General features: G+C 38.2%; 6 protein-coding genes across 7 annotated transcripts in view; 3 read left to right on the top strand and 3 right to left on the bottom strand.

The window, feature by feature from the left end:
• Positions 1–2364: 2364 nt before the first annotated feature.
• On the top strand, positions 2365–6341 carry LOC101312650 (oxysterol-binding protein-related protein 3A-like). Its single transcript, XM_004302671.1, is given in 10 exon segments — positions 2365–2597; positions 2970–3063; positions 3586–3702; positions 3794–3866; positions 3991–4109; positions 4317–4438; positions 4661–4837; positions 5380–5524; positions 5707–5885; positions 6098–6341. Coding segments are annotated over 10 exon segments (1359 nt in total). The 5' UTR covers positions 2365–2508.
• A 2077-nt stretch (positions 6342–8418) lies between these two features.
• On the top strand, positions 8419–12604 carry LOC101313228 (telomere repeat-binding protein 5-like). The gene is made up of 10 exons (XM_004302673.1): positions 8419–8496; positions 9035–9201; positions 9301–10153; positions 10333–10515; positions 10630–10689; positions 10780–10859; positions 11097–11332; positions 11434–11745; positions 11822–11885; positions 12199–12604. Exons 2-10 carry the CDS (start codon positions 9121–9123, stop codon positions 12349–12351), a joined length of 2022 nt encoding a protein of 673 aa, XP_004302721.1. The 5' UTR covers positions 8419–8496; positions 9035–9120; the 3' UTR covers positions 12352–12604.
• A 2214-nt stretch (positions 12605–14818) lies between these two features.
• Positions 14819–17449, top strand: LOC101293016 (scarecrow-like protein 9-like). The gene is made up of 2 exons (XM_004302689.1): positions 14819–15306; positions 15370–17449. Exons 1-2 carry the CDS (start codon positions 14871–14873, stop codon positions 17181–17183), a joined length of 2250 nt encoding a protein of 749 aa, XP_004302737.1. The 5' UTR covers positions 14819–14870; the 3' UTR covers positions 17184–17449.
• A 512-nt stretch (positions 17450–17961) lies between these two features.
• LOC101312657 (UPF0161 protein At3g09310-like) lies at positions 17962–18643 on the bottom strand. Its single transcript, XM_004305149.1, has 4 exons — positions 18466–18643; positions 18335–18394; positions 18107–18247; positions 17962–18020 (listed from the first exon to the last, which is right to left on the bottom strand). The coding sequence occupies exons 1-4, from the start codon at positions 18641–18643 to the stop codon at positions 17962–17964; spliced, it is 438 nt and encodes a 145-aa protein (XP_004305197.1).
• Positions 18644–18982: 339 nt separating this feature from the next.
• On the bottom strand, positions 18983–21900 carry LOC101293896 (uncharacterized protein At2g37660, chloroplastic-like). Its single transcript, XM_004302692.1, has 7 exons — positions 21474–21900; positions 20752–21023; positions 20601–20637; positions 20417–20514; positions 20222–20283; positions 19583–19706; positions 18983–19453 (listed from the first exon to the last, which is right to left on the bottom strand). The coding sequence occupies exons 1-7, from the start codon at positions 21748–21750 to the stop codon at positions 19334–19336; spliced, it is 990 nt and encodes a 329-aa protein (XP_004302740.1). The 5' UTR covers positions 21751–21900; the 3' UTR covers positions 18983–19333.
• Positions 21901–23305: 1405 nt separating this feature from the next.
• Positions 23306–24696, bottom strand: part of LOC101294772 — a 2653-nt gene continuing 1262 nt past the window's right edge. Inside the window, exons 5-10 of one of the 2 annotated variants that reach the window (XM_004302696.1) lie at positions 24557–24594; positions 24376–24463; positions 24150–24292; positions 23957–24098; positions 23805–23870; positions 23306–23673 (exon numbers count right to left, since the gene is read on the bottom strand). In XM_004302696.1, coding sequence (XP_004302744.1) covers positions 23521–23673; positions 23805–23870; positions 23957–24098; positions 24150–24292; positions 24376–24463; positions 24557–24594 — 630 coding nt within the window. In that variant the 3' untranslated portion in view covers positions 23306–23520. Of the gene's footprint in view, positions 23674–23804; positions 23871–23956; positions 24293–24375; positions 24464–24556; positions 24595–24696 lie in introns of both variants that reach the window. The other variant, XM_004302695.1, reaches the window with a different exon arrangement.

The raw sequence follows: 24696 nt of genomic DNA, 5'->3' as shown, positions 1-24696 counted from the left end.
AACAAACAAGTATATCGTGAGTCGAACTTATTACCTCCAACTCATAAAAAATAGACTAATGTCACTAGATTAAATTGTACTGGACTATGAAATCCACTATTAAATCTAATTTTATGAGTAAGAATAAAAAATTTATATAACATATTTGTTACATGGGACCAAGGGGACTCGACTCTTTTATAGTCCAAGCCCATAAATCTCATGTTTGGGAACAACCAAAGACTAAATTTAATGGACTAGAGAGTCCCAAAAAGCCTCTTACACCTTTTTACATAGAGACACAATATTGGTGAGTTTTTGTAAGCCTCCTTTAGTTCTCACGTTCGCACCTTCACCAAAATTCCTTTCGTCTTCAACCCCGTCATTGAGCGCAGCACCGTCGCCTCCTTCCCCTACAACATCGTCGCCATCAACCATAGATGCCTTGTCCTACCACGTCACCGCCTTCCCCTGCCTCGACTTCGTTGTTGGGCTTCTCTTTGCCTTCAGATGTTAGATCCATCATGCCTACCACGACGTTTGGTTATAATGAATTTACTGAGCATTCAAATTTATAATTTATATTATGTTTTTAACATTGAGAAATCTAGTGTGGAATTGATGTTGCTGGTTGTTGGATTTTTCTTGCCTTCTGGGTTGCACTAGGTGGATGTTAGTTTTGATTATAGTCATGGGTTGGCTTATTTTAGAATGAGCTTGGCTTGAGCAGTGTTGGACTCCATTAGAATTTACACTTGGGTTAGACAATCTTTTGTAACAAACATGCACTCAGACCTTGTTTAGTTCAAAGAATTGGAAATAGTTTCATTGTCTTTTTCAATGGTTTCGAAAAAGAAGGGAAATGAAATTATTAAGAACTTTCAATTCCGATTTTTGGTTACGTACAAACAACCTCCTCATTATATTGACACAAGAAATAACTGATATTAAAACTAATAGTCCTTAAAAATGACACCAAAACATGGCCCTACCGACACGACAGACTAACATCAACCTACCAAAATACTAAAGTCATCTCCAACCCATAGGTTAAAAGGCTAAATACCCAAATTTTAACCATTTCCATCTCCAACCCATCTAGTTAAGGGTTAAAGGGCTACTTCTTAGGGCTAAAAGGCATTGTTAAGGGCAAAATTTGACCATGACAATGCATTTTAGTCTTATGAGAAATTGCTTGTTTAATATGTGGACCCACAACAAACTCCATTTAAACACCATTTAATATCTTTTACCTATTCATCTATTAGCTCTTTTTTTTTTCTCATCTGATCATAACTTTAGTTTAAGATACATGTGGTTCTTTTCAGGTTCAATTAAATTTATTCAAACTACAAAAACAATAACTTTTTTTGAAAAAACAATAGAATGTTTTTAAAATGTTTTATAATTACAATGTCAGATGGTAGTAGCCGTATTTTTATATAATAAATGGGTATTTTCTCTATGTAATAATAACACCCTAATACAATAGAAGAATACATAATTATATTCAAAATCTTAAAATATAATTTAGGGCTATAATTTAGCCTTAACAGGTTGGAGACGGTTGATGTCACATCAATGAATAGTACAGAAATTAGGGCTAAGATTTAGCTCCATAGCTATTTTTAGCCCTACTGGTTGGACATGGCGTAAGCCCTTGTTCAAAGAGGAGAGACAACTAATCCAGCCGAACCAAACAAAATGACGAAAAACACAAAACAGAAAATAAAAAGGACCTAGACCTAGGCCAGAAAAGAACCCAGGCCCAACCCATACCCTATTGGACTTCAAACGAGTAGGCCACACAGACCAAACGAATGATAATGTTTGACAAAAATGGAAATGTTACTAGAGGTGGTAAACGGGTAGAAATAGCCCAAGCATGACATGGAGAAACAAAAATATGCTTAATTAGAAGAGGCTCAAGCTCAAATGGGATCCTCTTTTCTATAAAGATTTATTCCCTTTGGTTGATATCATGTGCAAAAACACAACGAATTTGATTCATCATATGAAAGTATGAATGATATGATTCATTTGCCTAGTGTTTTAAAACGACAAGATGCTTGAACTTTCTTCTCTGACTCGGAGGGGGTGCCACATGGCCACGTATACACAATCATGGACAACCCGCGTTAACACATTTCCACGACACGTCGTCTTCGCTGTCCTCCTTGCTTCCCTCGCCGGCTTCCCCCTTCGATGCTTCCACAATAAAGCCACCTTTGTGGATCTTTCTCCACACGCGCCTCCCCCACCGCGTGCCGCCACCCCTCCAAAAAAATCAACACGATTCTTCCCACTTCAAACACGACTAGCGCCAACAAATCCTCGCTGTTCCTCACTCGCCCCTTATATGATATAAAACCCCCCGAAAATTCCACCTCACTTTTATTCTATCTCTCTCTCTATTTCTAAAAATCAAAACCATAAAAACGTCTCTTTGCCTTCGCTCAGTTTAATTTTGGTTCACCGAAGAAGACTTGAGAGCGACTCGGACTCAGACTAGGGTTTTGAATCGGAGCTATGGCGCCCAACGATCCCAAGCAAGGCGGCGGAGGCTTCTTCGCCTCCATAGCCTCCACTTTCAGCGCCGTCACCAAATCCGTCAACGGGTATTATATCCGATTCTGATTTTTTTCCAGCTTCTTCTGCAAGTTTTTAGCTATCGGATTTGTGTTTTCTTCGATTTTAGTTGATTCGAGCAATTTTAACTGTTGCTGTGATGGTTGATCTGGATTTCTTGTGTTGAATTCGGCTTGGAAATGGATCGGTTGCTAGTTTGAGGTTTTTTTTCGGTGTTGAATTAGGTTTGGATGAGTTGCGATTAGGTGGAATTGGATGTGTGCTTGACTGTTTTGACTTGTGATCTAGGGATTGTGTGTTGACTTGATTCGTTTGACTGGATTCTAAATGCTTGCTGTGAAGCTGGTTTTGATTTGGAAGGTTTTGAGTGTGATGAGTTGTGGTGTTTTTTCGGTGTGCAGATTGGTTGGATACGAAGGCCTGGAGGTTATCAATCCGGATGGAGGCACTGATGATGTTCATGAGGAAGCCAGTAAAGGAAGGTGGAAGCAGGAGGTATGTTACATGTCTCTGCTGTGACAACATCGTGTTGCCTATATGCTGTTTGTTCTAGTGGACTTGTACAGTTGGAACAAGCATTTATCAAAGATTATGTTGTGAGCATGATGGTGAACTTTATAGTTAGATTGAGTCTGAACACCTTTGAAGTGGCAGTGTCAAATAGAATAGCAAATTATTAAAGTATCATATTAGGTAGGTTTTATAAATGCACAAGTTAGTTATGTTTATCCTGGACCCTTGGAGGATAGGTGGATCAACACCTGGCTGGCCTTATATCGACTTACTACCATTAGATCTACCTTGGCATGTTTGAGCTGCCAAGTCAATAAAATCCTGTAAGATGTCATCTTCTGGCAGCTTCCATGCAGATTTGTATTATGAGAATAAAAAGATACTTTTCCTGTAGTTATAATAATATAACAATTGTTATTGATTTTGAAAAACTGTCTCCTTCTTTATATTTCCTAGTGTTTCAAGCATACTCATTCGTAAAGTCCTCTATCTTGTTCTTTTCAGGATAGGGATGGTTACTGGAAGGAAATGCGGAAGTATGTAGGTGCTGATGTTACATCAATGGTGACCCTTCCAGTTCTTATTTTTGAGCCAATGACTATGATACAGAAAATGGCAGAGGTCTGTGTTTTAATAGAAATTTTGTATGCTTTGTTCAATCTGCTCCCAGTTCCCAATGTAACTCGCACTTTTCCATCCAATTTTGTCGCAGTTGATGGAATATTCCCATCTGTTAGATATGGCAGATGAATGTGAGGATCCATACATGCAAATGGTTTACTCTGGTAAGCAGGCTCTCTCTCTCTCTCTCTCTCTCTCTCTCTGGTACCTGTTTTCAGCTTCCCTCTCCCGCCTTCTCTTTTCATGCATGCACTGTATTGTAGACTAACTTTCTGTTTCTGGCGGCAGCATCTTTCTTTATATCTGTTTACTATGCCTTTCAACGCACTTGGAAGCCATTCAACCCCATTCTTGGTGAGACTTATGAAATGGTTAATCATGGTGGCATTACATTTGTAGCAGAACAGGTGAGTTCTTATAGCAAAGCTATCCTTTCTCAAATCTGAGTTTTGTTGCTTTCACATGGAAAGAAAAGTTTTTATTTTTATTTTTCTTTGGAAATCTCATATTGTATGATACTGAGAGAGTCACAATAATTAACATAGTTCAAGAATGTAAATAGTATTTTATGTATTAATTACAAGACTTATATATTCTTTATATAATCCTTTCAGGTTAGTCATCACCCTCCTATGAGTGCTGCTCACGCAGAAAATGAGCATTTTATATATGACATTACGTCAAAGGTGAAAACCAAATTCTTAGGGAACTCGATTGATATCTATCCAGTTGGAAGGTAATTCTTTTATTTGATCTTCCTCTATGGCTATAGTTTTGTTTGGAAAGACCTTTTTCTCATGTCAACTCTTTTGAACTCAAGTGGTAACATTAAACTATGACTTTTGAAACTACATTCTCCCTCGATTCATAACCTTGTTCATAACTTTTGGAACTAATTTCTCTTATTAAGCTTACTTTTGTAATTAACTTGCTTAACTTCAGAATGTTTTCAATGTAGGACACGTTTGACCCTCAAAAAGTCTGGTGTAGTCTTGGATTTGGCACCCCCACCAACAAAAGTCAACAACTTAATTTTTGGAAGGACATGGGTTGATTCACCAGGAGATATGGTTTTGACCAATTTGACTACAGGGGATAAAGTGATTCTATATTTTCAACCATGCGGCTGGTTTGGGTATGACTACCTTTTCCTTGAAGTAGCATAATGAGTGTTTATTTAGTAGCATGTTGTGGGAGGTTATTCTGGTGATTCAAGTAAAGTTTCATGTCAAAAGCTACCTTGATGTCTACTAAGTGAGAAGTCCTAAAATCTTAAAACCGTTAACCGTCTTGATGTTGTAATCTGAGTTGCCTTTCATGAACAATTATCCATAAAGATGCAGCAAAAATGTGCTTTATCATTTGCCAGTCAAATGTAGTGGGATCTCATTATCTGATTCGGTATAATATATGCATGGGATCCAGTGATTACAAACAGTTGGTAACTGTAAGATGTTAAACAGATCAGCGGTAGGGGAGGAAATCCAGTAATAGAGGATCACAACTAGTTTGGGCAAGATCTTGTGTTGCTAATTGACATATTTTGGGATTCCTTAAAAAATGAAGTGTTTTGGGATAATGAAATAGTTTTGGTTTAAGGACTTAATCTTTAGATATCAACTAGTGTCAGATTTATGGTGAGTTCGTACTTATCCTCATGTTCATTAACGTGTACAGAGCTGGTCGCTATGAAGTTGATGGATATGTTTATAATTCTACTGAGGAACCCAAGATATTGATGACTGGAAAGTGGAATGAGGCCATGAGTTATCAACCCTGTGACGCAGAAGGTGAACCACTTCCTGGCACTGAACTGAAAGAGGTTGGTTTCTTACCCAAGCTTCACCGTAAACTTCATAGAATCTTATAGGGGAAAACCTGTATAGTTGCTCATTTCAGCTGACCTAAGAAACAGAAGTGTGTGTGTGTGTGTGTTTATTTTTTATTTTGGTTTTGTTACTTCCTTTTATCAAGCTGATATATTTTCTTCAATTGTTTCATCAGTCTTGGAGAGTTGCTAAAGTTCCAGAAAATGACAAATTCCAGTACACATATTTTGCACATAAAATAAACAGCTTCGACACTGCTCCTAAGAAGTTACTGGCGTCAGATTCTCGGTTGCGTCCTGATAGATACGCGCTGGAGCAGGGAGATTTAACTAAAGCTGGCTTTGAAAAGAGCAGGTCTCCTATCTCCCCTCTCTCTCTCTCTCAAACACACTACAGACACACACAACACACACTATAGTAAGGAAGATAAACAAAATTCAGTTGTAAAGGTTGGCAAGAATCCACCGCACAGATGCTGAACTATATGATTTAGCACTCTTTCTCAAGAAAACCAGGATAAAGAAAGCTAACATCTTACACTTGCCTACCTATTTTTTTTCTTCCAGTCTGGAGGAGAGGCAGAGAGCTGAAAAGAAAAATAGAGAAGAAAAGGGTCATGAGTTCACTCCAAGATGGTTTGACAAAACAGATGAGATCTGTCCCACAACGTGGGATGACTTGCAAGTTTACCAATACAATGGCAAATACACCGAACACCGGGCTGCGATAGATGACTCGGACAGCGTTGAAGCAATTGACGTCAAATCAATAGAGTTCAACCCCTGGCAATACTAGAATTTGGCTGCCTGAAGGTGTTATTAATGTGATTGTGCTTGCCTGTATAATATTTTCGCTGATTTATTTATTTGTTTTTCATCTCGGCTCTCCTTCAGAGTCAACATCACGATGGAATTTAATTCTGATAGGCTTCGTTTCTGGCTTTCTATGACATTTATGTGTTGCCTAAGATCATATATGAAAGCAGTTGAATGTCTAGCATGTGTTTTAGTCTTGAGAATTCTATAGCTCTTTTGGTATGATGGTGGCACGTGTGAGACTGTAGCTTCTTCCAAATTTCTTGGCAAAGCGGTTTTTCAGAGAAGCATGGGTTTGGAGCTGCCTGATGCACTCGATGTGGGAAAGTCGTGGTGGACCAATTGTGCTCCTGCTTTTGCTTTCAGTCTCATTTTCAGACATTGTTTTTCACTTGGTCCTCCCTCATCTACTCTCTCTCTGACCACAAACTAAACCACCACCACCCTTATCCCTCCTAGCTTATCGTTCTTTGCCTTTGTTACTATGTTTGCTCTGTCTCTCTCTTTCTCTCTCATGGGGTCAGGGACCTCATGCCATTGTGATGTGGTAATGTGGGTAGGGTTTGGTTTGGTTGGTACTTATTTTTGGGATTAGAATAGGGGTCATTGTATGTGCACTTTGTAGCTAAATTTGGATGAGAAATTAGCTTCATGTCACAACTTCTTTCCAACAAACCCCAATGAGAAGAGGGACATGTCTTTAACTTTTATCAAGAATGGTCACAAGGGTTTTGATAATTTTGGCAACCATTAATTCCATTTGATTTGTCTTTACATTATAGTTTAAAGTCCCTACGATCAGTACAATGCAACATTCACGTTAAGAATTTACTCCTATAATTCCAAGACATGAATTCTGAAGAGGGTACATTAGCAATCATATATTGTCAAAATATTTGCTCCTATGAGACTTGATTGGATCATTAAAGGTCGGAGTGATGTTGTGACGTAATTATTTTATAAATGAGAGTTTACACGTGTGTCGTGTCTGAGATCGTAGTTAATAAGATGAAAAAGCGGACTGCTCGATTAAAAGTGAACATATCGTCTCACTATAGACCTGCGGTATTTCGAGACAGTTTATAAATTCCTCCGACTCGTGTACGGTACAGTCAAATACATTTTCCAATTTACCCCAAAGAGACGACCAAGGAGACTTTTCATTACCCAAAATGAGGTTTTACTATTTTCTGTGAACGAGATAAGATTAACCCCCAAGAGTGGAGAGACCTACACGTGTCGAGTACAGAAGTGATGTGTTTAAGACGCAGGAACTGGTCCAAGTGGTTTTGTTAACTAGTGTAACCGGTAAAGTTACCGGCAAACTCAATTATGAGGATGAGAAGGAGGTTTCAAACTCTATAAACAGTTGGGGGTTTAAGAAACCAGTTTGGGTGGTTTTCAGGGGGTTTTGGTGATCAGACACAACCCATTTTCATAGGTGAGGAATTTTTAAGATTCTCTCTAATCTAAACAACAACAAATCACTGTCTTTTTTCTCTCCCTCTTGATAATTATAAAAAAAACATGAAATTCTCTCTGTTTTTTTTCAGGCTGAGATTTCTGTGTTCTTCGTTCAAAGGTACTTGCTTTGTTCATAAAAAAATGAGAACCCAGATTTTGTTTTTAGCATTTTTTTTTTTGTACAATGTAAATTTTGATTCTTTTTTCTTTTTTTGCTTTCGTTTCTTTCAATTTTCTTCCTAAAAAAAAAAAAAATTCTTCAAGTTTTGATCTTTAATTTATCTGTCATTTTCATGTCCACTCACCTTTCTGGTGGAATTGAAATTCCACCATTTTCTTCAAAGTTTATGAATTATGTGAAACATTTTTATATAGATATTATTAATGTTGAAGTAGTTAACTGTATGGCGGCCTAGATTAAACAAATGGGTGGAGTCAGGTTTGGTCTCCATGACCATGAGGTGTTTGGGATCTGCCGTTTCTATGTTCTGCCAGGGTTTAATGTTTTTTACTTGTTGTTTTATTAATAGTATAGATTGTTGATAATATGTATATTTAAATTGTTTTTGTGACATAAGAAAGTGTGATTTTGTTTTGTTTTGCAGAAATTGAAGGGTACAATCTAGGTTCAGGTTGGCATATATTGTTTTCTACAATGGGATGAATTTGTGGTTCTCCAATTAACTGTAAGCCTTCTTGTCTGGTTTGACACTGAACATTTACTGTTCCACTCACCTGTGCATTTGATATCCCTTTGTTTAATCATTGATACCTTCGGCTAAATTTCATTCCTATTTTGTTCTCTCACTACTTATGTTGATGTGAAAGTGGTACTGGATATCTTTTTTTTCTCGTTTTCTTGATGAAATGAAGAGAAATTGTTGGGTGTTAAATGAAATTGCGAAGGTAATGATCCAACAGGAAGGCAGCATTTGGTTACGCAGAAAATTTTGGGAATTTGTTTTAATCATGATCTCCTGTTGTTCAGTGTGTGTTGAGTTTTCCTTTGCTGCATTGAATCAGCATAGTTGTTGTACTCTTGTTAGTCGCGGAGCTAAATTTTGCTTAAAAATTTATTGTTCTTCACCAATTGGTGTAACTGCTGAAAAGCATGAAAAAACTAGGATCATATGTGCATCATGTAGTGCTCTTCGTAGGATGAGTATCGTTTAATAATTAGAAAGGGTAATAATCTGTTTGTAATATTTTTCTTTCTTTGGACAGGTTCTCGATTCAGTCGTCCTTGGAACATAAAGAAGCTTGTTAAGTTTAGCTGATGACTTTTTCTACATGTGATGAATCTCTGAGATATGGTACCACAGAGGAAGGTGGATTATGGCTTCAATGGCTACCAAATGCCTGAGGTTCCTCGAGCTTCTAGATCAGCTAGGGTAAATAAAAGCTCCAATGAACCATCTTACAGTTTCGTGGTAACTTTTCTTTTGTGCCTAAGAGTAACTGTTGATCTCATTCTGTCATCCTTGGTTTAGGGAAAGGGACCTATAAGGAAGAAACTTGAAGACAATCAGATTCATGCATTTGAGATTTTGGCTAGTGTAGCGGGTAAACTTTTGGAGAGTGAAAATCCTCTACCTAGTAATGCTTCTTGTGGAAAGGATCCTCATTACATGGTTGATGATATCATAGGGAAGCAACAGACTGAAGGAAACTCATTGAAGGAAGAACTGTGTGAGTTGGGAAGCTGGGAAGATGAAGCCTCTCAACTTGCCTGTGGGGTGCAAGGTCACCAACAAAGTCATACTCTGAATCAGTTCTCACATCCACAAGAAAACTTCAGTTTTGAGATGAGCGCAACATCAAAAAGTAATGATCACTTGGGGAAGGTTTGTTTTGCTAAAAAGTTGGGTACAGTTGATAGCAGTTCTTCTTGTGGAAGCTATTCTAACAAAGTAATCAGTGACTGTCCCTTATCTGGGGATTTGATTGATGAGGAAGAGAAAGCACATGCTGTACAAAAGAGGAAACTAGAGGCTGAACCTTCAAAGGATACAAACATAAAGGATGCAAATGCCCATGTTTTAGTCTGTTCAGAAGATTGGATAGAAATGAAAGGAAACCCTCCTGAACTGGTCAGTTCTGAACATGATGTAAAGGAGCCTTTCTCAGGGGACTGCAAAATTCATGGTTCTTTCCTCTGCCATTGTGTTAAAGTAATTAGTAGAGATGATGACGAAAATTCTGTTGGGTATGTCCAACCCTGTACCATCATAGAGGAGTTTGAGCACAAACCAAATGTTGGTGATAGGAAAATAAAGAATATGTCGGCATCCAAGCGCTGGAGAATAGCTCCAGATATGAAGATTGGGGGTTATCATAGAACTGGTAATTGGCTATACAATCCACTTTTGTTTCAAGTAGAGTATAGGTGCTATGATTACACCTTCTCAAACAGCTATGATTACCACTCGTTCACTAGTGTACTTCTGGTGTATTTATTACACCTTCCTAGATAGTTATGTTCTTTATGATATATAGCTTTGATATTGAATTAATGCTTTTAGATGGGAAAGTTTACCGTAATGGGAGACCTTGTTACGCGCATCAAAGATCACAGAAGAATTATCCTTTTAAGAAGAGAAAGTTCTTTAACCAGAAGCCATTTGCTACGTCTGATAGAGACTGTAACTGTGAAAACATAGTTAGTTCTCCTGACAACAGAGAGGACGGTGGCAACTGTAATGCAGGTTTGATGTTGATTGCTGTCTGCTTTCGTATCTTATATGCTCTCTTCATCTACACTTAGGCTTTAGGTTTTGGGGATATAATGTTTGTTTGAATAATCAAGCTATTACATGCAGCAAGTGGACGGTCATCCTCAGCAACAGGTCGAGAACCTCTCAAGTCCAGTGATCGTAATGGTAAGAGTGTATGTGAGGACCTGTTCTGCCGTCATTCTTCAATTTGTCATTTAGTCTAAAGTTTCTTATACACTTCCTTTTGTTAATCAGTGAGGCTTAGTATTAAATCCTTCAAAGTTCCCGAGCTTTTCTTTGAAATTCCCGCAACTGCAACTGTCGGTTCTTTGAAGGTATGTTTTCACGGTGAGGTCATGGGCTCAGAAATTACTGGTTGTTGCATATCTTTTCCTGGATTTGTACTTTAGCCACAATAGTATGATGAGTGTTAAGGCATTTTCTTTCCATTTCTTGCACAGATTGTTGTTCTCTTCATTATTTTAGGATTTGGTAACGAAGCATATCAAGGAAGTTAGATTATCATATTCCAATTTAATTGGTGATATATCTAATAGGTAATTTTTGTGTAGAGGACAGTAATGGAGGCAGTAACTTCTATACTTGGAGATGGACTACATGTTGGTATGCTGCTTCAGGGAAAGAAGGTCAGAGATGACAACAAAACATTACTTCAGACTGGGATTTCGCATGATGACAAGCTTGACAATTTGGGTTTCTCCTTGGAGCCCAAACATACAAAGCTGATGTATTCTCAATGCGGCGATGATCCTTCCTCTGTATCTGGCAGACGCCAGGAGTTAATTAGGTAATAATATAAGTAGCTAGTGAAATGATCAAATATTTAGTACTAATGGTTCTTTCCCCTCTTTTGAAGCTAATATATATGGCATCATCTTCTGTTTACAGGCATTCGTCTTTGGTCTCACGACCAAGGACTTCAAATATCTCTCTGAATCCTCCGATAATCAATTTGGGCAGCAGTGTTGACAAAGACTTAAAAGCAGTACTCCCTCCTGCTAGTACTTCAATTGACAAATCTCCACCAGTATCCCAAGCTCTGGTTGCAGTTCCACCAATTACCGCAAAGCCACTGGCTGTGGTTCCTTTTCATAGGAGATCTGGGCATTCAGCATATGTACAGCGCCGGATGAGGAGACCTTTCTCTGTTTCAGAAGTAGAAGCATTGGTTCAGGCTGTTGAGAAACTTGGAACGGGAAGGTTGGTTTGCTTAGTCCTTTTTGCTAGGGTTGATGAATGTTTAGTTGTACAACGTGTCTACTTTCTTGCTTTGCAGGTGGCGTGATGTTAAAATGCATGCTTTTGATAATGCAAAACATCGTACTTATGTGGATTTGAAGGTGAGTGTGCCCTTTGGTTTACATATAGTAGAAATGTTTTCTGTTTTTTTTTTTTTCCTCCATAATTTATGGGTAAAACTTCCTGAATGTTTGCAAGTTATACGAAGAAAAAATGGCTTTCCCCCTGCCTACTAAATTTTAAGCTTTTTTCGTTTGTATCATTCTGTGAATATGCAAAATCTTTTTTAAACTTCGATTGGTTGGATCAAGGCTTTTTCAAGTTTGAGTAGTTAAACAGTGTGTGCACCCTGAATACTGGCTTTGGTCTCAAAGTAGTTGGGTGGAATTTCTAAGTGGTTTGGGAATGGTGCAGGACAAGTGGAAAACATTGGTGCACACAGCAAGGATCTCACCTCAGCAAAGGAGAGGAGAACCAGTTCCTCAGGAGCTTTTGGACAGAGTCCTAGCCGCACATGCCTATTGGTCTCAACGGCAAGCCAAGCAACAGCTCAGAGTAGCGGCTTGATAACTGGAATGGAGCAGGTAAATAAAGCTTAATTTTAGAACTTGCTATCTCGTGATTTCGTAAATTGTATGTAAAAAGCTGACAGGTAGGAAAATTGTGGTGTAAATGGTCCTTATGTAATATGCTACTCGATTCACAAGACACCAATCTAGCTCTTCTTTCCCAGTATAACGTCTTGTGTGTTTTGTAAATCATTGATTCTGCAACGAGAACATGCTCAGACAGTTGATTCAATCCCTTCATTGAATTTTCACATCTTTGAGAGTTATTTTTGTTCTTTTTCTTTCTTGCAATGGAAGAGTGTGATATTGATAACATGTACCAGGAATGACCACATCACATGCAGCACACAATATTTTCCAATTATTATTGGATTCTATATATGTCAGAGATTTTGTTCTCCAGCAAGTCAATTTTGTCTATCCTCTTAATCAAGATGTACAAACTGTACTAAACACATGGATTACTAATCTGGTACAGACCAAGAGCATGTGTAGAATTTCTCGTTGGTGGATTATGCTTAAGGCATGTGATCAACTTAGGTTTGACAAGTTTTTAACTAGTATTTTTAAGGCTAATTGTAACTAGAATCATCCATGGCATTAAGTATTAGGTCAGGTCAGCTCTTAATATAAGCACAATCTTGTAAGATCCATGATTAAATATCAGATTTTGTCTTTAAATCCAGATTTGAGAGAGGATTCCATTTCTACTGAAAACAAAGTCTTGTGCGTTTGGCCAAACATGTCTGTGACCAATGACTATCAAACACCATTCTTCAAAGTTTGAGTTTTCTATCTCCATCATTTCATTGTTGGTGGAAAAACCCAAAACCCAAAATAACGAGTCAACTTTCACGATTCAAGTGCAACGTGCTCGTTCATTGAAGTGCCATCGAGTCTGTCACTGTCAATCTGAATTTGTGGTCCTGCTCACAATTTCATTCTTATGTCGGTGGTCCTTTCTGCTTTTGGGAAGATGCCCTCCCATAGTCCCATGCTCTTATTCTTCTTCCTTCCAATTCCATCATCTTTTCCATTGTTGAGCGATTCTGTAACATTATGAGAATGGATGGGATTCTCTCATTGATCTATGTATGTAATATATTTGGTAAGAGCGAAGTATTGGGATTCCTACTAGAATCAACAAAGTTTTAAGGTGGCACATTTCTATAGGGTGGGTATTCTAGACTCTATTGATTGATTCCTATATCTTAAAGTTTTTTTTTTTTTTTGATAAAGATTCTCATTTCTTAAAGTTGGATAGTGAGTAAGAATACATGTTAAACGAATCCACATATTCCAAAAGTTGTTAAGACGTAAATTCCGTTATCGCTTACTATTGGCCTTTAAAATCTATGTTGAGTTTACATTAATTAATTACAGGATCATGCTCACATAATTTCAAATTTTGCCAAGTCGACCAATAAAGAAATACCGTGATCAATGCAAACTCAAAAATTTTGCCGAGTCTTTACCGGGTTTCGTAGCAAATTAACTGTGCACTGAATACCCTCTCAATGTAGCATGACATGGACAAAACTACTGAAATTAGTGAAGGTGGATTAGCATCAAATCAAACTCAGAACCATGGACGTGAAAGTGAGAGAAGGTCCAAACGGTCAACGACTGAGATTCATTGTTCGTTTCAGACAAAAACAAAAAGAAAGAGTGAGATGGTCTTTGCAAGAGGGAATTGCTTTGCCACGTGTCATGGAGTTGAAGTCGGACGACCACTATAGATAGGAAGACAAAGCGAAGAGGATTGTCGATTCAGAAGGACCGGCTATACCCGGTGACATCTGAACGCTCTCCCAAAATCAACGGCTGCCTTTCGTCCAATAAACCCGGTAAAGACAACCTTGAAACAACTGAGACCACCTCTGATTTCCATTTCACTGCTTCAGCTCTGTTCTGAGTTCTGACTCTCTCTCCCTCAGTCAGCTCAGGCAACTCAAAGGTACGAGCTTTTACTATGTTTGAGGTTTCTGTTCCTGAGCATTTCTGTGTTGCTGTCTTGTTCATTTTTGTCTCTGTTTGTAGTTGACCTTGGCGTTGAATTAGATAATGCCCTTTAGATTTTTATAGATAAATTCAGTCTCTTTCTATGTTTATGTTCTGAAATTTTCAATCTTTAATTTGGTTTGAGAAGCTTTTGTTGGCTTTTGAATCTTGAAGCTTTAGTATTATAAAGGGTTGAAGAAGAAAACTTAATTTGTAAGGAAATTCTGCAGCTTTTGATAAAGATGCCAAGTGCTTTTGGATTTGGTTTATTTCTGTGGAGAATATAAAGTTGAAGTTCATGATTAAATTTAGTTTAAGACAATTGCTTGTGGATCTCTGAAGGGTCAATGGTTTTAGATGTACTTGGGGAGGTTTTGATTTTCATGCTTGTATTTTAATGGTTTTAATAGGGTTGAAGGAGGGATGTAATTTTCTGTAGAAAGTTTGCTGCTTTTGGGAAACTGTACTGAGATTTGGAGTAGGATTCAGGGTTTGTGTGTTGCGATTACAAAGTTGATGACAATGGATCCGCGTCTGAGGAGTTTCACTGATTCTTTAAATGGAGTTCGATTGAGCAACCAACCTTTTTCCTTTCTTTCACATCAGAACATTGTGCCCCAATCCCCATTTGATAGTCATCCTTTCATAGGTAGCGATTATAGGGAGTTAAATTACCCTACACCCGATGTAACCCCGAATGATTTATCGTCTGTCTCGAGTTTGAGTCATGAGGAGGAAGATTGTGACTTTTCAGATGAAGTCTTGAAGTACATTAACCAGATGCTAATGGAAGAAGACATGGAGGATAAGACTTGCATGCTTCAAGAGTCTTTGGAACTTCAAGCAGCCGAGAAGTCGTTCTATGATGTCCTTGGAAAGAAATACCCCCCTTCCCCAGAGGTAAACCATGAATTTTCCATTCCATATGGTGAGATCCCAGATGAAGGTTTCTCTGGAAACGGCAGCAACTATGTTACTTCTAGTGGTAGTAACAGTGGTTTCTCTGGAAACGGCAGCAACTATATTACTAGTAGTAGTAATAGTGGTAGCTATTTCAGTGATAGTTCCGTGATTCAAAGTCCAGGCGGGTACATGTCTCAATTTCAAGGTCTTCCACCTTATAACATTTCCCATTCATCGTATGGCTCTTCAACTAGGGTCAGTAGCCTGGATGAGCTGGTGGACTCTCCTAGTAGCAGTCATCATGTCCCTGATTTCAGTACTGAGAGTCAATCTGTTTGGCAGTTCAATAAGGGGGTCCAAGAGGCTAGTAGGTTTCTTCCTGGTCAGACAAATTTGGTTGTTGATCTTGATGCGAATTGGTTGTCAGCTCAATCTTCGAAGGTTGGGACGGAAGAGGAAGTTGTCAAAGTTGAGAAAAAGGATGAAGGTGAGAATTCTCCCAGTGGGTCTAGGGGGAGGAAGAAACTGTATAGGGAGGATGATGAGGATGGGGAAGATAATAGGAGTAGCAAGCAACCGGCAGTTTCTACTGAATCTACTCTGCGATCGGAGATGTTTGATAAGATTTTACTTTGTAGCTTAGGGCCGGGTAAAGAGCACTTAATATCTAAACGCGAGGAGTTGCAGAATGGAATGATCAAAAGTGTGCCACAGAATGAGAAGTCCAAAGGATCAAATGGAGGAAAAGGTCGCGGTAAGAAACAAAGTGGCAACAAAAAGGATGTTGTGGATTTGAGAAGTCTCCTTATTACTGTTGCACAGGCAGTTGCAGCTGATGATCATAGGACTGCAAATGAGCTGCTAAAGAAGGTGAGGCTGCATTCTTCGCCTTTTGGAGATGGGACTCAGAGACTGGCTCATTGCTTTGCTGATGGCCTTGAGGCTCGCTTGGCTGGTACTGGTAGCCAGATTTATAAAGGCTTTGTTAGCAAAAGAACACCTGCTGCTGATGTCTTGAAAGCTTACCATCTTTTTCTTGCTGCATGCCCATTTAAGAAGATGTCCAATTTTGTCTCAAACAAGACCATAATGACTTTATCTCAAAACACAATGAGAGTCCATGTCATAGATTTTGGTATCCATTATGGTTTCCAGTGGCCTACTCTTATTCAGAGGATTGCAATGAGGGAGGGTGGACCCCCAAAGCTTCGGATTACTGGAATTGAATTTCCGCAACCAGGATTCCGGCCAGCTGAAGGAGTTGAGGAAACAGGACGTCGCTTGGCAGCTTATGCTGAGACATTCCACGTCCCATTTGAGTACAATGCTATTGCAAAGAAATGGGAAAACATTACACTTGAGGAACTCAAAATTGAGAGGGATGAGTTTCTTGTTGTGAACTGTTTGTATCGGGGTAAGAACTTGCTTGATGAAAGTGTGGCTGTGGACAGTGCTCGAAATAGGGTTCTTAAATTGATAAGGAGAATTAGTCCAGACATTTTCATCCATGGAGTTATCAATGGAGCGTACAACGCCCCCTTCTTTGTCACCAGGTTCCGAGAGGCTTTGTTTCATTTTTCTTCAATGTTTGACATGCTTGAAACAGTTGTACCCCGCGAGGACCGGGAGAGGATGTTGATTGAGAAAGAGATAATTGGCAGGGAGGCTTTGAATGTCATAGCTTGTGAGGGATGGGAAAGAGTGGAAAGGCCAGAATCCTACAAACAGTGGCAGGTCCGCAACTTGAGGGCTGGGTTTGTGCAAATACCTTTCGACAGAGAACTTGTGAAGCATGCAGCTTGGAAAGTGAAAACTAGTTACCACAAGGATTTTGTTATTGATGAAGATGGGCGCTGGTTGTTGCAGGGATGGAAGGGAAGGACCATATTTGCCCTTTCTGCTTGGAAACCTTCAGAAGGAGCTTGAAAGCCACATTGTTATTGCTTGTAATCTGCTTCTTAGCTGTTCAAGGGGAATCCGGGTTGAGTCAAGGTAGTTGTGTTAATCGATTTGTGCTCTTCACAATTTGATGACTTCATCGATAATTTTGCAGTAAATGTGGTAGTTGGTTTCAATCTTTGATTTTGATTATTGTAACACTGTTTGATGTTCAATAGTTGACAGTAGTGATGTACATTCACTCCACTAGGGGTATTCTGATTTCAGCTAGATAAAATACCCTTTTTCGTTTTCTTTGAGTTTGTTTAATACATGCTCATGTTTCTACAAAAAGCATCCCTTTTGATGTTAGTTAAAGTGTGAGAGCCTATTCGGCGCATCCGTCATCTCCACCGTTAATTTTTTTTTTTTGGCGGGTCAAAATGGACGGTGGATATAGCCGCACCGCGCACCTGGGTGCGCTGTATAATTTTCAGTTAAAGTGTTCAATAGTCATCTGGAGCAAAGCTGTTTCTTTAACTTTCTTCATTGCACAATGAGCCCACTAACTGATATTGCCAATCAATCAATCATCCTTGTTCCTTTTGATTTGGTACCACATTAGAAAAGAATCTTCCACCAATGCTTGTATTATATATCATGGATTAGACAGTAGTGACTACATAATCATTCTGCTGCCTATACAACAATGCAACTAAAGGCTCATCTTCATGCACTCACTCAGAATTCAACTCCAACTGTGTATAGCACACACTGCTTATAACATAGAACACCAAAATTTCATAGCGGAACAAACGAGATCCTCTTACTCTTCAGGCAAATTTGTCTCATTGAACCATCTAGGAGGATCATAACCAGAACCACCTGCCAAGAAAAACAATCAAACTCACATAAACTCAAAGACCCAAAATCAAATAAATGCCAAGAAAATCAAAGAACAAAGAAACTACCTAGAGGATTGCAGCGGCAGAGGCGCCAAGCAGTCAAGACTGTGCCTTTTGCAACCCCATATCTCTTGTAAGCTTCCATGGAGTACTCGCTGCACGTCGGAACGTACCGGCAACTATTCGGCATCAACGGCGATATCTCCCCTGTTTTCCACACCAAAATTGCTCAACTTATCTCAACTTTGCTCAAACTCATCATTCCCAAATTTTTGGAAAACAAAAAAAGCTTACTTTTGTAGAACTTGAGCATCGATAATGCTGCTTTGACTCCCAAACTGTTCACTTCCTTATCTGATTGCAATCCAAACTTGAACGATTTCAATTTGTTGCTGAAATTGAAGTTAGGGTTTAAAGAGTAGTACCTTGTGGACTGTTGGGGTCGGAGTCTGAGACTCCATTCGAGCAATTGGTTACTGGGTATCGTCGAGAAATCGAAGTATTGAATTGGGTTCGGTGAATTTTGCGGGAATTGAAGTTAGGGTTTTGGGATTGGGGCTGAAATGCTAGTAACAGAGGTTGATGATAGTTCACAACCGCCATTTTCAGCTGCGTTTGAGAATTGGAGCCAACTTTACGATATTTATACGTTTACGTCGACGACGTCGTTCTGTATGTTCAAGTAAACATATGAACAATTTACTTGAATAATTCGACCAAAAAAAATATACTTAAAAAATGAGTTCGACTTACAGTATTTACGAGTCTTCTTTTGCAGAGATGGCTGTAAACAAACGAGATTTTTTTTTGTTTTTACAGAGATGGCTGTAAGCATACTAGAAAAAAAAAAATATAACGAGTGAATTGTGACTTATTAGTTAATTATTCAGTCTAAGGTTTGAATTAAATAAAAAGAAAGAGAAGGCTATAAGCAGGTTTGTTGGTACGTATTATAATTGATCCCTTGAACATAAGCAGTGGTAAACCAAATTTCCTTACAAAACCACCATAGCTTCAATTTTTAAGGAGTCATACATCAAGTCTAGATTATTAGTAGTGCAGGGCACCCGATAAAGATGCGACTTATAGAAGCCTTGGGGGATGAAAGTCATGAAACCCCTTGAATACAACTTTATGATTTGCTTCACTGACATGGCTCATATACTAGTTACTGTTCTTTCCCAACAATAACAGAGAGTACATCTCAAATACATCTTGTTTTCAGGGATTATATCAAGATGGCAGAGAGATGTTCTAACACAACACTTAAGCAGAAGTTGGGACAATGAGTAATCAAAAATGAGTGGTGATTTGGGAGAAGAGAGCTTTGAAATCTTTGGTAGGTGTTCCCGTTCCCTCAGGCTTTGAGGCTAAATCAAATGCCTTGTTTTTGGCCTCCTCAAATTGCAATGCCTGAGACAAAATAAAAGGGCATGGAAAAGTAAGCAAATCAGTAGAATGCACCACCAATCCACCAGTGACCACAAATGGGTGGCTTCACAGGAAATTAGAAAATTGTTCATTTTGACAACACATGTATACCTGAACGCAGACTTCTGCGACATCGGCCCTGGCAATGGTTCTTGTCTCTGTCTTCAGAAGTTCGTCATCCTTCCCAATAAGTAGTTCACGGATGCCACCTTGTTTGTCTTGCAAGCCTCCAGCCCTGATCAGCCAAAAAGCTCCAAGTTAATTCACTATTCAAAGAGAATTATGAGAATATATGATCATTTAGTGACTAGTTCCATCATTACTGCCTAACAAAAGATGGTGATTTGGTTCTTCAAAAACAAAATTGGTGATTTGAATATAATTGACTGGTATGTGTATCCCAAAGTAATTCTATCACAGTGAAACTTGTAGGGAAACTGAATCTAGCTTTCTGTCTTTGGTCCAAGCAACTAATATTCAGCATTCTAAGCTATGAGGGATCATAACAACAAAGTATTTTGTGGGCATTTCAGATGTTCTCTAACAATTTTGGTGAAGATTAGAGTGTAGAACTCGGTGGAATGTAGGTACTCGTACTCAGGGTTACTAAGAGTACTCAGAAGTTCTCACAATCTTTCAGTTGTGAGGTTTGTTCTCAAAAAAACATATCATTATAACAAAAGCCAGCCAATGACTTTACAAGATCCATTAACTAAGAGTACTGTGCTTGAGGATTATAACTGGACCAACCTTATGATTGTGTACGGAATACCAGAGTCAGCCAAGTACTGCTCAGCCTTCCTCTTCCAAATCTGTTTAGTAGACATTTGGGTCATACTTTTATGATTATCATATAAGGAGAATGAACTTGGAGTTCCACAAACATTAGGCTAGACAGATACCAGAAAAAAAGAGGTAATTTAAATATAGACATGGATTACTAACCAAAATATTTCCATTACCCAAACTGTTTAGGGGGTTATTCAAATCAGTTCCACCCATAGACCCAACCAATACAATTTGCTTCACTCCAGCAGCCTTAGCTGTAAATGTTGATTATACACAATCAAAGTTCACATAATGGTGACCATATACAAATAACAAGTGGAAAGAGAGAAAAAACACTAACCAGCATCAATTTGATTTTTCTGTCCAAGCCAATCAACCTAAGATGCAAAACCATGTATTAATTAAAAGGGGGATAAAAATGGTTACGGCCAACTGTCCCAACAACTTCCTACTTACCAAGATTCTGGTCTTAACAATGGTTGAAAATTTACCTGTTCAGGAAATTGCCCATCTTCAAAGTAGAACTCAGGCCTCTCACCCTTACTTGGATCAAAACCAGGTTTCATCTTTGGCACAGCACTTGTAAGGATCACGAGGGCATCGATACCTTGGATTGCAGGTACAATGCTGTCGGCAACTGTTATATCTCCAACATAAAGATCATCTGCCCCACCAATTTTGGCTTTGCTCTCTTCTGTTCTAACCAGACCCCTAGCAACATACTGATCAGACCTCTCCTTCAACTTCTTATAAACTATCTGGCCTGTAAAAATTCAACCAACACATTTCAATCACAGTCTCTTCCTTAACAGAAACAACAACAAAAGATCATATCCCACTTTCATGGACATATATCTGAGCAACCACCTCAATTATATACAAAATGCAGTAAAAATAACTTGATTTTAGTCCTAATTGCATTTGTCTCTAGACTTCTAGTTTCTACTCCTACACTGTTGCACTTCATGAATCTGATTGGTTCCCTACAAATTCCACCCCAAAAATAACCATTTTCAATTGCAGCTACACACAAGAACAAAGCTCTATAATATATTGACTAGTGACTCAGCATCACTAACCCAGCAAATAAAACTTTCACTGCAAAACTACATAAACAACTGAACCCATCATGAATTTAACAATTAATATAAAAAAGATTCAATCTTTTATCAATTGAATCCAATCAAGAGAGAATGAGAAACAATAAGAATACCAGTTCTACCACCAGCTCCAGTAACAAGGACTGTGCTTGTACCCGAATCCGCCATCGCCGTTATAGCCACTCCTCTCCTAAAACCCTTGCTGACCCTCTTTCCAACGCTCAAAGATAAAGATGAAGTAGAAAACAATGAACTCGGATTCTCAGAAGAAGAAAGACTAGACCTTTCTGGAACTGCCACCCAACTCAATTTATGACATTGACGGACCTTATTGTAATTATTATCTGATATCACCAGCTGGACACGTGGTGCAGCTGCCACCGTTGCCATCTCTGATGATCAAACCACCAACACTGTCTAGTTGTGCAGACCAATTTCCATAAACCCACTAAATCTGCTGCCCCAACTCCCAACTTCTTTGAAACAGAGAGCTTGTGTGGAAGGAGAAAAGCTTAAACCTTTGCTGGTTCATTCTTCGCCTATCACCTAAAACCTTATCTCTGACACTTCCAAATTTTTACCCTCATCATGTTAATGTTTTTACCCTCATCATGTTAATGTTACCCAGTTACTATGTGAGTTTTTAAGTCTCAGCTATTTACCACGATACCTTGATTATGACATGATGGATCTATCATCTATCTGCTATGTGGGTTCTATTCACTCCAGCAAAATATACTGAAAAATAGAAAGGAAAAAAAACCATGTCCACAACTCAGAAGCTCTGTTTGTAAGGCTCATATTGCACAGAATTCTAATCATTACAATGCATTTAGATTAGGTTGTATGTTAATCTCAAAAAACATGTTAGCTTGTGATGTTTGCACAACATAAGCTAATGGAACAATGTCAAAATACTGTTAAAATGACAGTCATTATAATAAGGTTCAAGTGAATTATTAGATAACATGTATTTTGAAATTTAAAAATATATATAAATTTTAATACACTCATTCGACCATTCATTATAAAGTCATCACTTAGATATTATTATAAAATCATTATTAGAAACTCTCTTTTTAAAATATTTTCAGAAGACTCTAAAATATTAGAAGTTAAAACTCGTGGCATTTCTAAACATCATCTCAAATTTTAGCCGAAAGGATTCTAGAAACTGGATTTCTTTCCCAACTACCGAGTAATCATGGCTAGGTGAAGCATATAAATGCTTTATACACACTACTCACTAAACAAGACAAAAAACCTATTGCAATTTTCTTTCGAGCTATTAGTTAATTCAAGAATTTCATGTGATTTTCAATGATGTCAACCCAAGTGTCTAGTAGTGTCGAATGGCATTGTCATCAGTAAGCTTAACACCTCAAACTACATATGATAATCACCTGTGATCTAGGACATATCCTTTTCACACTGTTTCTAGCGCTTCAATTATGCTACGCACTTGAATTATCAAATGGGGATACTCATGTATGTCCCTTTCGGTACAAGTGTCGAGTTATTTACCTACAACTAATCTTGGTGTTATTATATAACTCAGCGTGATTAGCATGATGTTATAGGTTCTAATAATTGTAATTGTTATTAGATTATGCTTCCATTGATAGAGGCGAAGATGTAAGATAGACGTTAATGCAACGTCCACGTTAACATCTTAACATAATGACTGAATCTTCCATTCATTTTCATAACACAAATTTCATATCGTGTTTTGCATGATTAGTTTTTTTGTGAAGTTGTCCGTACATTTTATTGACTTAGATCCATTCAAGTTCATAACATACCTCTAACTCATGGTCTACTAATTCTATACTCTGACGTATTAACTATAACTCTCATGTCGTGTCGTGTTCTGGGCGATGAGATTTTTATAAAGTCGCTTGTTAGATTTTATTGAGTTAGATATATCAACAATTCGTGTTTTTTTCGTGAACTATCTCATTTTTAAGAGCCATTATTGAAACTAGACTACTCTCAGTCTCTGAGTACGTACATTAAATTTAAGAACAAAAATGAAATATAAATTTTATTATAAATTATATGTAATCATGAAATGAGACAAATGGGATTGGAGACCCCAAAAAAACATGATTTTCTTTTCTTCCTTAATCAAACTAGTGCATGTTGGCACAAACTAATACTCTAAGCTGTGACTGAAGTTTCCACTGCAACTTTTCCAGGGTAACCAACTTCAGATTTCCTATCAGCTTGCCAGAGCTCTGGTAGTGCCTCCCTCAGATTATGGATGCTTTCTAATGCAAAGTCAGCACCTTTAACTCTCTGGGATGTGCCAACCTGTACATTGAATAAAATTAAAACCATCAGTTAGTGACCAAATCCTTGATTGTATATGATCAGTAGTCCTATCCTATCTAATTATGCCAATAATTTGTGGTATAAAAATTATAATGCTTCCAGTGACTTACCAGCACAGTGTGAAGACCCACTCTTTTGCCAGCTTGTATGTTCCTGACACTATCTTCAAAGAACAGCTGAACCATCCAAAAGTTAAAAATATAAGTAAATATGATGGTAAGGTGATTCAAGTAAAACCGTAAGAGAGAAACATATAACTTACTGTTCTCTGAGGGTTAATGTTGGCTATCTTGAGGGCTTTTTCTATGGCAGCTTCTGATGGCTTGCACACAATTGGGGTTTTGGGTAATTTTGAAGAGGGGTTTGCTTGAGCAAAATGGGCAATGATGTCAAAAATCTCAGAGCTACTAGTAGTTGTTGTGGGAGGGACTTGAGCAGTGCTTAATCCCACAAACTCAATGTCATCTTCATCATCAGAAACAGTGCTTTTGTGAATAGGGTTGAGAGTCTCAAAGCAGAGAATTCCCTCAAAACAGTCTTCTAATCCAAGCCTGCTTAATGCTTTAGCAGCATGGACCTTGTCTGCATTTGTGAATATCTGTTCCACATAGAAAACAGAATTAGTTACAAGAAAGTTTAAACCTTTGGCCTTACTAGGATATTAAATGATTAGGTGCTTACAATTTTCCTGTAAGGCAGGTTGAGCAAGAGACTCCTCAAAACAGGGTCTGGTTTTATGTTCTCATAAGGTAATCTCCCATGGACAAAACTGTTGCATAGAAAACCCAAAGGTTAATAACACTCCAGGACCAAAAACACAAGAAAGATGCCAAAGAATGTCAAATAGAAAGGCTTTTCTCACCTGTGGTATTCATCATAGTCAAAGTCATAGCCAATTGCCTGCAAAAAAGAAACCCAAAATATATATGTCATTAAACAGCTTCTTAGCAATTTAAAAGAAATTCCTAAAGAAAATAGTGTGTGTGTGTGTGTGGTGGGGGG

Source organism: Fragaria vesca, linkage group LG6, assembly GCF_000184155.1.
Source record: "Fragaria vesca subsp. vesca linkage group LG6, FraVesHawaii_1.0, whole genome shotgun sequence".
Taxonomy (NCBI): Eukaryota; Viridiplantae; Streptophyta; class Magnoliopsida; order Rosales; family Rosaceae; genus Fragaria; species Fragaria vesca.
This window is presented reverse-complemented; position numbering and strand designations above follow the sequence as displayed.

Bases quoted from the DNA above. Each gene is read 5' to 3' on its own strand.
- LOC101313228 (XM_004302673.1), top strand. From the start codon at position 9,121: ATGGTACCACAGAGGAAGGTGGATTATGGCTTCAATGGCTACCAAATG. The intron at 10,690-10,779 runs GTAAGAGTGTAT...TTTGTTAATCAG, and splicing joins CAAGTCCAGTGATCGTAATG to TGAGGCTTAGTATTAAATCC. The intron at 11,886-12,198 runs GTGAGTGTGCCC...GGAATGGTGCAG, and splicing joins GTACTTATGTGGATTTGAAG to GACAAGTGGAAAACATTGGT.
- LOC101293016 (XM_004302689.1), top strand. From the start codon at position 14,871: ATGACAATGGATCCGCGTCTGAGGAGTTTCACTGATTCTTTAAATGGA. The intron at 15,307-15,369 runs CTGGAAACGGCA...CTGGAAACGGCA, and splicing joins GATCCCAGATGAAGGTTTCT to GCAACTATATTACTAGTAGT.
- LOC101312657 (XM_004305149.1), bottom strand. From the start codon at position 18,643: ATGGCGGTTGTGAACTATCATCAACCTCTGTTACTAGCATTTCAGCCC. The intron at 18,248-18,334 runs GTAAGCTTTTTT...TGTGGAAAACAG, and splicing joins GATGCTCAAGTTCTACAAAA to GGGAGATATCGCCGTTGATG. The intron at 18,021-18,106 runs GTAGTTTCTTTG...TTTTCTTGGCAG, and splicing joins CTGCCGCTGCAATCCTCTAG to GTGGTTCTGGTTATGATCCT.
- LOC101293896 (XM_004302692.1), bottom strand. From the start codon at position 21,750: ATGGCAACGGTGGCAGCTGCACCACGTGTCCAGCTGGTGATATCAGAT. The intron at 20,284-20,416 runs GTTAGTAATCCA...TCTACTAAACAG, and splicing joins TGGGTAATGGAAATATTTTG to ATTTGGAAGAGGAAGGCTGA. The intron at 19,454-19,582 runs GTATACATGTGT...ATTTTGTCTCAG, and splicing joins TCGCAGAAGTCTGCGTTCAG to GCATTGCAATTTGAGGAGGC.